The 12,334-nt window shown below is 45.6% G+C and overlaps 1 protein-coding gene across 1 annotated transcript in view; it reads left to right on the top strand.

Moving 5' to 3' along the window:
• Positions 1-10,935, top strand: part of LOC138369045 (uncharacterized) — a 17,784-nt gene extending 6,849 nt beyond the window's left edge. The window contains exon 2 of the mRNA XM_069331990.1: positions 2,179-10,935. Coding sequence (XP_069188091.1) covers positions 3,484-4,920 — 1,437 coding nt within the window. The 5' untranslated portion in view covers positions 2,179-3,483 and the 3' untranslated portion in view covers positions 4,921-10,935. The remainder of the gene's footprint in view (positions 1-2,178) is intronic.
• Positions 10,936-12,334: the final 1,399 nt, after the last annotated feature.

Raw genomic sequence — 12,334 nt, 5'->3', positions numbered from 1 at the left:
TTATTGGCCGATAGTTTGACGCAAGTGATCTATCTCATTTATTAAAGGTTGGTACCATATTAGCTACCTTCCATGAATCTGGCACTCTGCCTTACTCTATTGATTTACTAAATATGGTACACAGTGGCTCGGAAAGCGCATCTTTGCATTCTTTAAGCACCCTGGCAAACACTTCATCCGGCCCTGGGGATTTGTTTGGTTTTAGTTTTACTAATTGTTTAATTACATCCTCCCTGGTAACTGCTAAACTAGTCAACCTGTCCTCATCCCCACCCAGAGACTTGTTCGGCTGAAGGCATATAAAGTTCTTCTTTAGTAAATACAGATATAAAATATTTGTTAAATACTACTAGTCTTGTCATTATCCGTTATTTGACCTGTCTCGGTTTTTAAGACCTATCCTTTCCCCAGTCTTAGTTCGATATAACTGAAAAAAAACTTTAGGATTTGACTTTGCTTGCTCTGCTATGCGAACTTCAGTTTTTTTTTTTTGCTTTCCTAATATCTTTTTATAACATTTTTAACTAGTTATACGAATTCCTGTTCTAAACTGACTTCCCCATTCTTAATCCTTTTGTGCAAAGCTCTTTTTACCTATAAGGTTCTTTAAATTCTTTGTTATCCACTTTGGGTCTTTAGTATTCGATTTATTAAATTTGTATGGTATACTACGTTACTGTGCTTTTAGAGTATTTTTAAAGTTGTATATTAAATCTACATCGAAATCCCTTTTTACGTCGCCTATCGCTGGGTTCATGTCTCGCTCAAAGACCAGCCCACACCCCATACCCAAGACTTTCCAATCTATTTGACCCAAAAAAATTTCTTAGGCTATTAAAATCAGCTTTTCGAAAATCAGGCACTTTAACAGAATTTTCTCCTACAGAACTATTCCGTTCTATGCTAAATCTGATTTCTTTGATCACTGTTCCCTAGCTCACCACTTATTTCGATGTCATTAATTTGTTTCGCTGTTGGTAGACACAAAATCTAAAATATTATATTCCTGCGTTGGTTCCTTAATGTGTTGTGTAAGAAAGCAATCGTCAATTAATTCTAGGAAATCTTCTGCTACACCATTCCCTGTTTTGTTCAACCAGTTTATTCCACTAAAATTAGTCGCTCTTGACATACTGTTAGATCTAGATGCTTTTGATATTTCATCCCATAGATGCTTTGCTTCCATTGTCTAAATTTGGTGGCCTATATATAACTCTTATATTATTTGCTTTTTCATTTAATTCTATCCAAATAGTTTGTGACTCGGTTTTGATTCCCTCTTTGAGACTACATTTCTAATAGTCCCTAACATGTATGGCTACTCCCCCTCCTCGTCTAATATATCGATCTGTGTGAAATGGTTTAAATCCATTTATTTGATACTCGGCTAATAGTTCTCTATTTTCTACATTGATCCACGTTTCGGCAAGTGCAATCTTTTTTTTTCTGTGCAGACAAGAGCATTTAATTCGTTAATTTTATTTCTTGGACTTCTACTGTTAGTGTAATATACTGTAAGTGAATTGTTATTTTGAGGCCCTTTTCTTTCCCTGATCATTTCGCCAATGCCTTTCTCCCCCAAACATACTTTTATTACCTTCTTCCTCAAATTCCCGTACCACTATCTACTAACAGTTTAAACCCACACCTCTAACCACTGGTTCCAAAGAGCTTGCAACAACCCCAGCCCTCCATAGATGCACCCCATCACGAGCATAATTTCATATCTTCAATACAAGTGTTCCCATTTGTCTGAGATATTGCATTTGATTTGAAATCTTTCCAGCCGGCAATTGACAAAGTGCCCTCGACATCCATTCATTTCCCACTCCCTTTCTTAAAAGAATGCCACATATGATCGGGATTCCTCCCTTGCTCCTAACTAATTCAATGGCTATCCTGAATCTGTTGGTTCCTCACTCCTAACTTGTCCAACATCATTACCCCCTGCATTTTTTTATACAATAAAATTTATTAATTTTTTATATACATGTATTTTTATATATTTTTATTATATACAATAATCGGATACAAATCATATATGCAAGTCATATTTATATCATAAATCATATATCATGTTTATAAAAATACTGAATTAAAAAAACATTTTATAATTTACATATAATTTGAAATTATGACAAGCTCTGGCGTCTTGACTGTCCTCCTTGTCTGTTTCAGTCGTCTGAGAAATCGACAAACTTTGTCGTCGTCGTCTTAAACTTCTTCTCTCCCTTCTAAATGGTGTTTGTCAGGTTCATTCATCTGAGCCACAATATATGAATACACGGTAGAGGTATTTTCCAAGGGTGGCTGGGAATTAGCCAAATGCCCACTTGACATGGGCATATTTGTAGATTGGGAAGCATACTTCAGGGTATACGCCTTGAACCCCACCCTTGGAATGGAGATTTTCGTTCGGCGGGGAATATTTGCAGATTTGATCAGATCTCTTATGATTTCCCGATGTTGGGTTTGAAAGGTGGGTCTCTTGTAATAAGCAAGTTCATTCTCATTCGCCCGCCGTCGCTTGAATAATGTGACGTGGGGCTCAAAACTGTAATTCTGTAGGCGTAGACCTTGCTTCTCCAGTAGGGCAATAATCACCCGCCGCAGATCGAAAAGATTGTGACTCTTGAATCTTTACGAAGATGACACTTGTGTCAAAATTCCCTAAGCCATCTAAGACGACGCTGGCTGTTTGTTTCAGTCGTCTGAGGAATCGACAAACTTTGTCGTCTTAAACTTCTTTCTCGTCTAAATGGTGTTTGTCGGGTTCATTCACCTTGGCCACAATATACGAATACACAGTAGTGGTATTTTCCAAGGGTGGCTTGGAATTAGCCAATGCCATGTGAATGGTCCAGGACGGACCGAAACGTCGTCGTCCCTTCAGCTTCTAGTGTGGTCTGGTCGACATACTCTAGCCACGTTGACTCGTCGCCTGCACCCCCCTCCCCGCTCAGCTCGTTGTCGCCGTCTGGGGGCTTAGTGGGCGGCTGCCGGAGTGTGATGCTCCTTGGGACAGTCCTCTGTCCTTTTCTAGCCTTGTGCTCCTGCTGCCGTCCTCTCCAATTCTGCTGGGCATCTTTTCCTTTTCCTTCTGTTTCGTTTTTCTCCCCCCTCTTCTCCTATCTGCTTGCCGTTTCCTGCCGACCTTTTGCTCGTTCTGGTTCTTCCCTTGGACTTCTTCTACTTTGACGCCCGGGTGCTTGAGGAGGCATACTCTTGCACCCGTAGAACTGCGGTACCCGACGTCGAGTGCAAGGGGAACCTTTTATTGTCAATCCCCACTTCGTCACTGAACCCGATCTCGACGGACTGTCGGTTTCTTAAGGTGGCGTTTGTGGGGCGTATACTCACGACGCACCCCTAGGAGGCCCCGACAGGATCGGCGATAGCTTCTTGTTGGGTGTCCTGCCTCTAATTGTGGCTCCATGGTGGGTGTGGGGGCACATTCGTGAGTGAATTCGTAATTTCGTAAAGATGATAACCCCTGTTTCGGCTGTTTCTGGCTTACCTTTTCAGGCTCGTGGGGTGGGCGACCAAGCCCCCGAGTCGGTCCGTATTGGAAGACCGGGCTCTGTAGCCTCCGCTGCATTGGGCCCCGACCTTGCTCCTCCTTTGGCCTCTCTGACTCCTTCCCCTGGCTCCCCTCCCTCCTCTGTGGTTGGGTCGAGCCCCAAGCCCCCAGTGGTGACTACCTCGTCCCCTGGCTCGGCTCCTTCTCTAGTTGTTACTACTGCGCCTTTTAACCCCTCTCTCTCTGGGGGTTCTCACCGCCGTCTTCGTCACGGCCGCCCTCGCTCGATTCCTTCCAGTTCTGCTACCTATCAAGCCTTGTTTGGTCCCGCTTCGTGGGCCAAATATTTTGATCTCCTCCCTCTTGATTCTGCGCCTCCTGACGATTTCTCCCTTCATCGACATCTCATTGATTCCGTGGATGCCTCCATTACTTTTAACCCCACTCGTCTCGGTATGCGTGTCGTTGCTGCTCCTTCTCAGGATGCTGCTTCCCGCTTGGCTGCCTTATCCTGCCTTGGCGAGACCCCCGTTCGGGTCTCGAAGAACGTCCAGTTGAATGCCAGTGTTGGCACTATTTTGCTCCCGCCCCATGTTGCGACCGGTGTTCGGGACCTACGCGACTGCCACGACGATATTCGACATATCCTCGCTGCCCAGGGCCATTCTATTCTCCAGGTGGACACGTTTACTCGTCCCCCTCGTGGTAGTCGCCGTCAGCCCCTCCGGGTTGTGAAGATTACCTTTGATGGTAGGACCCTTCCACCCTCTGTCATTCTTGCTGGTGCCAGGTGCTCTGTCCAGGAGTACATTCCTTCTCCTCGGCTCTGCAACAAGTGCTGGAGGTTTGGGCATGGTGCCCTCCGCTGCTCCGGGACTGTCTCTCTCTGTCCTTTGTGTGGTGGCGAAGGTCACTCTAAGTCGGAGTGCGCTTCTCCCCAGGCTCGTTGCCTCAACTGCGGTGAGGCCCATCCTACCTTCTCCCGTGCGTGTGTCCATTACAAGCTTGAGGCAGCCGTCCTCAACTTGAAGCACCGGGAGCGTTTATCTTTTCCTGAGGCGAGGCGCCAGGTTCGCCGGCTCCCGCCTTATGCTAATATCTCTTATGCTCGCGTGTTGCGCTCTTCCTCTCCTCGTCCTTCCCGCCTTCCTCAGACTCACAACCGTTTCCAGGCCTTGGACCCTGATGCGCCCACTGCCCCCTCCTCTGTCCCTTTGGGTTCTCTCCCAAAGGATCCTCCTCCTGGTCCTCTGTCTGGGGTTCCCCTTCCTTCTACCCGGTCTGTCGTGTCTTGTGTCTCCTTCCTCGTCCCCCTCCGATCCTCCTTCCCATCCTCTTCCTCCGTCTATCGGCTCTCCCCGCCGCCTGTCGGTGCGGGCGGATGTCCATCGCTCTCCTAACGGCCGTCGTGTGTGCTCTCGTTCGGCTTCTCCTGTTGAGACACTGGAATCCGTTGCCCGGTACGTAGTTGCTGGGACACCGGTCTCTTTAAGTCAGAAGCGTAAGCCTGGCTCCTCTCCTTCCTCTTCCCCGGCGGGTAAGAAGGCTTCGCTTTCTTCCTCAGCTCCTCCTTCTGGCTCTGTTGCTCCTTCCACTCCCGTTTCAGTGCTTGCGCCCCCTGTTCCTGCTATGGAGGTTTCTTTGGCCCCTGCTTCCCTTTCGGTTGCTGCTCTTGCTGGGGTGCGCTCCTCTCTTTCTACTCCCCCTCTTCCTGCTGCTGTCCTTGACTGCTCCTCTCCGTTGTCTCCTCCTCCTCCTCCTCCTCCTCCTCCTCCTCCGGACCCTGCCCGCCCACCTCTGATCTGTTCTCCCGTTTCCTTCCCTCCGTCTTTGCTCAGTTTACCCATGCCCCCTAACCCTGACTTTGCTGACCCTGATCCCGACCCTGATATTCTTTAACGTGCTCTGTTGGTCTTTCGCCTTTGTTTCTTCCTTGTTCTCTGTTTTTGTCCTTTCTCTTCTCGTCGTTGTCCATTCTTCAATGGAACGTTCGAGGTTATTACGCCAATTTCCTCGAACTCCAACTTCTGGTTTCGCGGTTTTCGCCCCTTTGTGTCTGTCTCCAGGAGCCGATGCTTGGTGCTCGTCCTGGTCGTTTTCGTGGCTATTCCTTTCTCTCCCCCCCCCCCCCCAGCCATTGCTGGGGCTTCTAATTCTTCTGCTCTCTTGATTCGGGCTGATGTTCCCTTTGTTCCTTTACTTTTTCCTTCGCCTCTCCATTGTTCTGCTGCTCGTATCTTTGTGGGGAAATGGTACACAGTTTGTTCCATTTATCTCCCCCCGGGTGTCCCGCTCTCTCTTCCTGATTTGAAACACCTCCTAGACTCCTTGCCGGAGCCTGTGCTCCTGCTGGGTGACTTCAATTGTCGTCATTCTCTTTGGGGTGACGTTCTGACGAATACCCGGGGTCGCCTCCTTGAGCCGTTTCTCCTCTCTTCTTCCCTGTCTCTTCTGAATTCTGGTGAGCCCACTCATTTGGACTCTCGAACTCGCACCCTTTCTTGTCTTGATCTTTCTCTCTGTTCTTCTTCTCTTTACTTAGATTTCACATGGCAGGTTCTTGATGACCTCCATGGAAGTGATCATTTCCCCATCCTTGTTTCCTTTTTCTCTTTTCGCCCTTCCCTCTCTTTCCCTAGGTGGCAGTTTGCTAAGGCGGACTGGACCCTGTTTTCCCTCAGTGCTACTCTCTCTGACCTCTCCCTTCTGCCCCTCTCTCGCGCTCTCCTCCTTTTTCATGACACTGTCTTCGATGCTGCCCTCCGCTCTATTCCTCGCTCTTCCTCTCGGGGTCCACGGAAGTGCGTTCCCTGGTGGAATGCGGACTGTGCTCGGGCTGTCCGCTGTAAGCGTGCAGCCTGGAAGAAGCACCGCCGTAGGCAGACGACCGATTCTTTTCTTTTCTTTCGGAAAGCGAGTGCGGTGGCCCGTAGGGCCATCCGTACGGCTAAACGTGAATGTTGGGCATCTTATGTCTCGACAATTACATCCGAAACCCCTCTGGCCCAGATCTGGAAGCGTATCCGCAAGATAGCGGGTAAGTTCGTTCCCGATGTTTCACCGGTCCTTCACCTCCATGATACTCTTGTGGCGGACCCGTTGCAGGTCGCTTCCGAACTGGGTTCCCACTTTTCTTCTGTTAGCTCTGGTCTTCATCTTCCCCATTCTTTCCTTCTTCGTAAACCTGTCCTTGAGTCTCGTCCTTTAGATTTCTGCACTCATCTTCAGCTTCCCTATAATGATCCCTTCTCTCTCTCTGAACTTCGTTCTGCCCTGGCCCTCTGCGGTTCTACGGCGGCGGGCTCCGATGGTATTCATTATGAGATGCTTCGCCATCTCCCTCCGAGCACGTCTCGGTATTTACTGAGTCTGTATAATCGGATCTGGGAGTCGTCGTCAGTCCCTGAGGACTGGCTCGATGCCGTTGTCCTCCCTGTTCGCAAACCAGGGTCTCTGGGTACTTCCCCTAAGGACTTTCGCCCTATTGCTCTCACAAGTTGTGTCTGCAAACTCTTTGAACGTATGGTTAACGTTCGTCTGATGTGGTTCCTGGAACACCATCACCTCCTCTCCCCTTCTCAATTTGGTTTCCGCAAGTGCCGCAGCACGACAGATGTCCTGGTGAACTTGGAGGTCTATATACGTACTGCTTTTGCTGCGAAGACCTCCGTTGTTGCCGTCCTTTTTGACCTAGAAAAGGCTTACGACACCACTTGGCGTTATCATATCCTATCTCAACTTCATTCTTTTGGCCTTCGTGGTCATCTCCCTCTCTTTCTCCGCAGCTTCCTCTCTCGTCGTTCCTTTCGGGTGCGCCTTGGTACCGCTCTCTCTCCCCCTTTTCAGCAATACGAAGGTGTGCCCCAGGGTAGTGTTCTGAGCACTACTCTTTTTCTGGTTGCCCTCAATGGTCTTCTTTCCTCTCTTCCTTCTGGTGTCTTCTCCGCTCTCTATGTCGATGATCTTACCCTTTGTTGTCAGGGTGATGATTCGCCTCTCCTTCAACGCCGGCTTCAACTTGCGATTGATGCCGTGTCGTCTTGGGCCACAGGTCATGGCTTCAAGTTCTCTACTTCTAAGACTTGTGCCATGACTTTTACGCGGAAACGGGTTGTTCTTCGTCCCTCTGTCACTTTATGGTCATCCCCTTGAATACAAAGATTCCGCGAAGCTTTTGGGGTTATTCCTTGACACTCGTTTGTCTTGGTCTCCCCATATCTCTTACCTCCGTGTTGAGTGCTCTAAGTCCCTTACCCTCCTTCGGGTCTTGTCCCATACTTCTTGGGGGGCAGATAGGCGCACTCTCCTTGCTTTACATTCCTCTCTCGTCCTGTCTAAGCTCGATTATGGTTGCCCTGCTTACTCGTCTGCTTCTCCTTCTACTCTTCGCCGTCTTGATGCTTTGCACCATACTGGGTTGCGCCTCAGTTCTGGTGCCTTTCGTTCGACTCCCGTCCTTAGCTTGTATGTTGACACTGGCTTCCTGTCTCTCCAGGACCGCCGTGATCGCTACTGTCTTCGCTATCTTGCGCGGTCCTTGCAACATCCTTCCTCTCGTCTCTGTCGTGCTTTAACTTTTACCCCTCCTGCGGTTCCTGTTCCTCTTCACCACCTCCCTCTTTCTGTCCGGTTATCTCGCCTGCAGGATTCTCTTTCCGTTCGTATTTCTGATGTTTCTCCTCGTGTTGTTCCTTCTTTGCCCCCGTGGAGGGTCCCTCTTCCGCGGTTTTGTACATCCTTGACTCGTATCACTAAAGCTTTTACCCCTCCTACAGTTCTAAGACGCCTTTTCCTCGAGCACTTTTCTTCTCACTCCCGCTCCGTTTCTGTCTTCACCGATGGGTCTAAGTCAGCGGACGGTGTTGGCTACTCTGTTGTTTTTCCTGATCGCACTTATGTGTCGCTTGCCTCCGGAGACTAGCATCTTTACAGCGGAACTTTATGCTATTCTCTATGCTCTTCGTCTCCTGCTTTCTCGTTGTCAGTCTTCCTTTGTGGTTGTTGTTGACTCTCGTAGTGCCCTCATGGCTCTCGGGTGCTTTAATCCAGTTCATCCGGTAGTTGTCGCGATCCATCATTGGCTGTTTCTCGTTCACAGTAAATTTAAGTCGGTTGAGTTTTGTTGGGTTCCCAGCCATATTGGCGTGTCTTTAAATGAGCGTGCGGATGCTGCCGCTAAGGAAGCTGTCCGCTCTTGTCCCATCTCTCGTAAAGGCATTCCGTATTCCGACTTTTACCCGGTTATCCATTCCTCAGTCCTTACCCGTTGGCAGGCTTCTTGGTTGTCTGTTACTGGTAACAAGCTACGTACTCTTAAATGTTGTGTTTCCTCGTGGCCGTCCTCCTTCCACCGTAACCGGCGGTGGGAAACAGCTCTAGCGAGGTTGCGTATTGGCCATACTCGCTTAACCCATGGTCACTTGATGGAGCGCCGCCCTGCTCCTTATTGTCCTAGTTGCATTGTCCCTCTTACGGTCGTGCATGTCCTTCTTGAATGTCCTGACTTCCAGGACGAGCGTGTGTCTTGCTTTCCGACCGCCCCTCGCGGTCACCTGTCCCTCGATAGAATTCTTGGTGACTCGGATACTTTTGATATCGTTCGCCTTATGCGTTTTTGTTCTCGTATTGGCATCCTTGGTGATATTTAGCGCCCTCTGATTATTTTGCGTATTTGATGGTGCTACATAGCCTTCCCGGTTTGGTGCCTTCTTTTGATAATTACTTACTTACTTCCACACAATTTCTACCATGTTACCGAACCAGTGTCTGATTACACAGAAATCACAATATCGTGATGCATCAAATGAACAAATCCATAAGGCCCGTGATGAGGGTTCGAATTTTTCCTGTTGAAGCTGTGGGAGCCTTGTGAGGGCAGGTGCACTAAAAATGGCTTTTTTTTTTACCCTGTCGTGGCGCAGTCGAATAAGATGCGTCTGAGATCATCCCAGTCGTAGGTTCGAACCCTACTGAGGGCCTTTTTTTTTCCTTGTAGATTTATTCATATATTTTTTCATTCTTCATTTTTCTTGAGAATGTAATTTAAGCTTTGTCATTCATTAAATGATTTATATAATTACTATTTGTGCACTGTATCCATATTAACGTGTTTTCTTATCCTCAGATAAGTACACCGAAGCTCGAAGTCTTAAAAGGCATGGGACGTTTGGATAACAATGTCGTATGTAAAGGTTCAAAAGTCGCCGGAGCGGTTTGATCTGAGAAAGGAGCTAGTTGCCCTCCTGAACAAGAGGTCTACACTTTAAGAAAGATTAAACCCCCACGTCCTTATTTAAGTGACGCTGGGTAGATAAGGACCTAGATTCAGGAAGCTCTGTGTATTTCTTCGTAAGTGGGTTTGCTACGAAGGTTCCTAAGTGCGCCCTAAGAAGATGCTTAGGTGCGATTCAATAAGGTATACTTAGGAAGAAAATTGTTGGTTCACCTGCGTGCCGATAGAGGTCACTACTGTGTTTCGTTTGGCCAATCAGAGAGCAGCAACATTCTTCATATTGAAGATTTAGCGCTGGCTTATCGGAGCTCTACTGCCTCCTATTTACGTCGAATTTTCTTATAAAATTAGTATATTTCGAAGTAAAACAATGTTTTTTCAACTTCTACAGCCAGCACCGACATTGTAGTAAACAAATATGTTACATTTGTCTACCTACGTAATTCTAAGATACTGTGTAGCTGTCCTTGTTGCTCGGAAGATGCGCTGACAATTATTGTATATATTTACTGAATTTACCCAAGGGCCACTAACTATCTAGTGACCTCGAAGAGGACAGAAAGCCGACGGCTTGTTAAAGGGCCCGCCAATTGTCTTAATGATATTTTTTAGCTGGAATTTGGCATTTACGGCTTCAGCGGGTAGACGGTTCCATGGGTTTATAGCCCTCTTGGTGGAAAAAAAGCATCTGTTTTCAGTCCAACTTGAGAGAACATACTCTACAACACTATATCTGTGATTGTCCTGTTATGAGTGACTTCATACCAAATGGTATGAGGTATTTTGAGCTCTGTAATTACTTCATACACTCAGGAATATTGGAAGATATTCTTTAATTGTGCTGCACCCAGATTTTGCCAGTGGAGGCTAATAGATCAGCATTAAGTATTTTGTTCTCTCCTAATTCCATGTATGACTGACCATCCTGTGAGGTGAGGATGTTGGGTGAGCTTGTATCTGGTTTTTGATCTACACTGTGTGGTCCTTTATACAGAATAGGGAAGCAGCACATTGCTGTGTATACCTAATCTTCTTAATAAAAAAAATCTAATAAAGATTTTAAATTATAGTTTGTATTATTACAAATACAGTACTGTATTATCCTTATTAAATCATGTTGACCATGGATCATTAAGATCTCATGTTGATATGTAATACAAGTCATATTTCTTTTGAACTGCTAATCCATGCTAATCATTCATTAAATTGTGCATTATGTCTCAATTTTTCACTTCCTTGGATATACTGTACAGTACAAAAAGATAGGATAAAAATAAACCAGTAATATTTCTTTCATTATATTTTTCATTTAAATAACTGCATCAATATTTTTACAGCTGACAGGATTTGTTTTCCCATACAGGTGCATTATTTGTTAAAAAAAATTTGGTTTATTGTTACACACAATGGTGCTACATAGCCTTCCCAGCTTGGTGCCTTCTTTTAATACTTACTGATTAAAAAATAAATAATAAATACATTTTATTCAGGAAAAGTACATACAGTTGATTTACAAACATAATGTTGGATTTATAGCCAGAGCTAGTACATACAGTACCTAAAGCCACTAATATACTCATAGCATTTCGGGCAAGGTGTGGGGGAAAAAACACTTAGACTAAAACTTAATAGTAATCGGGATTAGGTATAAATTGTGTTGAAAGAAGGAATAAAAAATACAAAAAGGGGGGGGTTAACATATAGCATAAATCGGCAATTGCACATGTTGGTGAACAGCGTTGTTTAAAAAATAGCAAGACATGGGTTGACATTTAGGAGGTAAGTTAGGTTACATGGAGTTAATTAGGCAGTACTTGGTTTAACTCTTAAACTGGTTGAGAGAGGTACAGCCTTTGACATGATTCGGGAGGTCATTCCACATTCTGGGTCCCTTGATTTGTAGAGCACTTCTAGTTTGGTTACACACAGCCAAATTGTATAACAGGAAGAGGTCTTGGACCCCTACTTCCCTCTCTTTTTTAATAATCTATATAGTCATAATTATAGCTTTAAGTATTCAATGAATAAAGTTTGTGACATTTTTACCCTTTTCCTTACCTAACATCATTTGTGCAGCATATTTTTATTTTGTCTCACCCAGATTTAATTTCAAAATATAACCAAACTAAATATATTAGAAATGGGTATGTATAGCTAAGGTACACCCTTACTACTAGGTGAACAGGTGCATTGGGTGATAGTAAATGATCCCATCAGGCAGGGCTCATCACCTTCTCTAATATTTCATGTTCACCAGTGTTTATTTACTTAATAACTACTGGTATAATATCTTGCTATTATAAAACTAATTCTACTATCATCAAACACGCATTTACTTCAAGTTTCAAGCAGAGAATGCATATATAACTAACACGAAGGACTCCTCTCCACTAGATTCACCAGCTATAATATTTTGGTCATGTTCCAATATCATAAATCGATCCCAGTGTTATGTAGTAGAGAAAAAATGACTTGTATCCAGTTTACGTAAAGCTACGAGTGGTCGAAACCACACTTAAATCCCGGAATGAACTTACGAAGGTTTTTCCACTTAGGGTAGTTAATTGAATACGGACGTAGCC

Source organism: Procambarus clarkii, chromosome 26 (genome assembly GCF_040958095.1).
Source record: "Procambarus clarkii isolate CNS0578487 chromosome 26, FALCON_Pclarkii_2.0, whole genome shotgun sequence".
NCBI lineage: Eukaryota > Metazoa > Arthropoda > Malacostraca > Decapoda > Cambaridae > Procambarus > Procambarus clarkii.
This window is presented reverse-complemented; position numbering and strand designations above follow the sequence as displayed.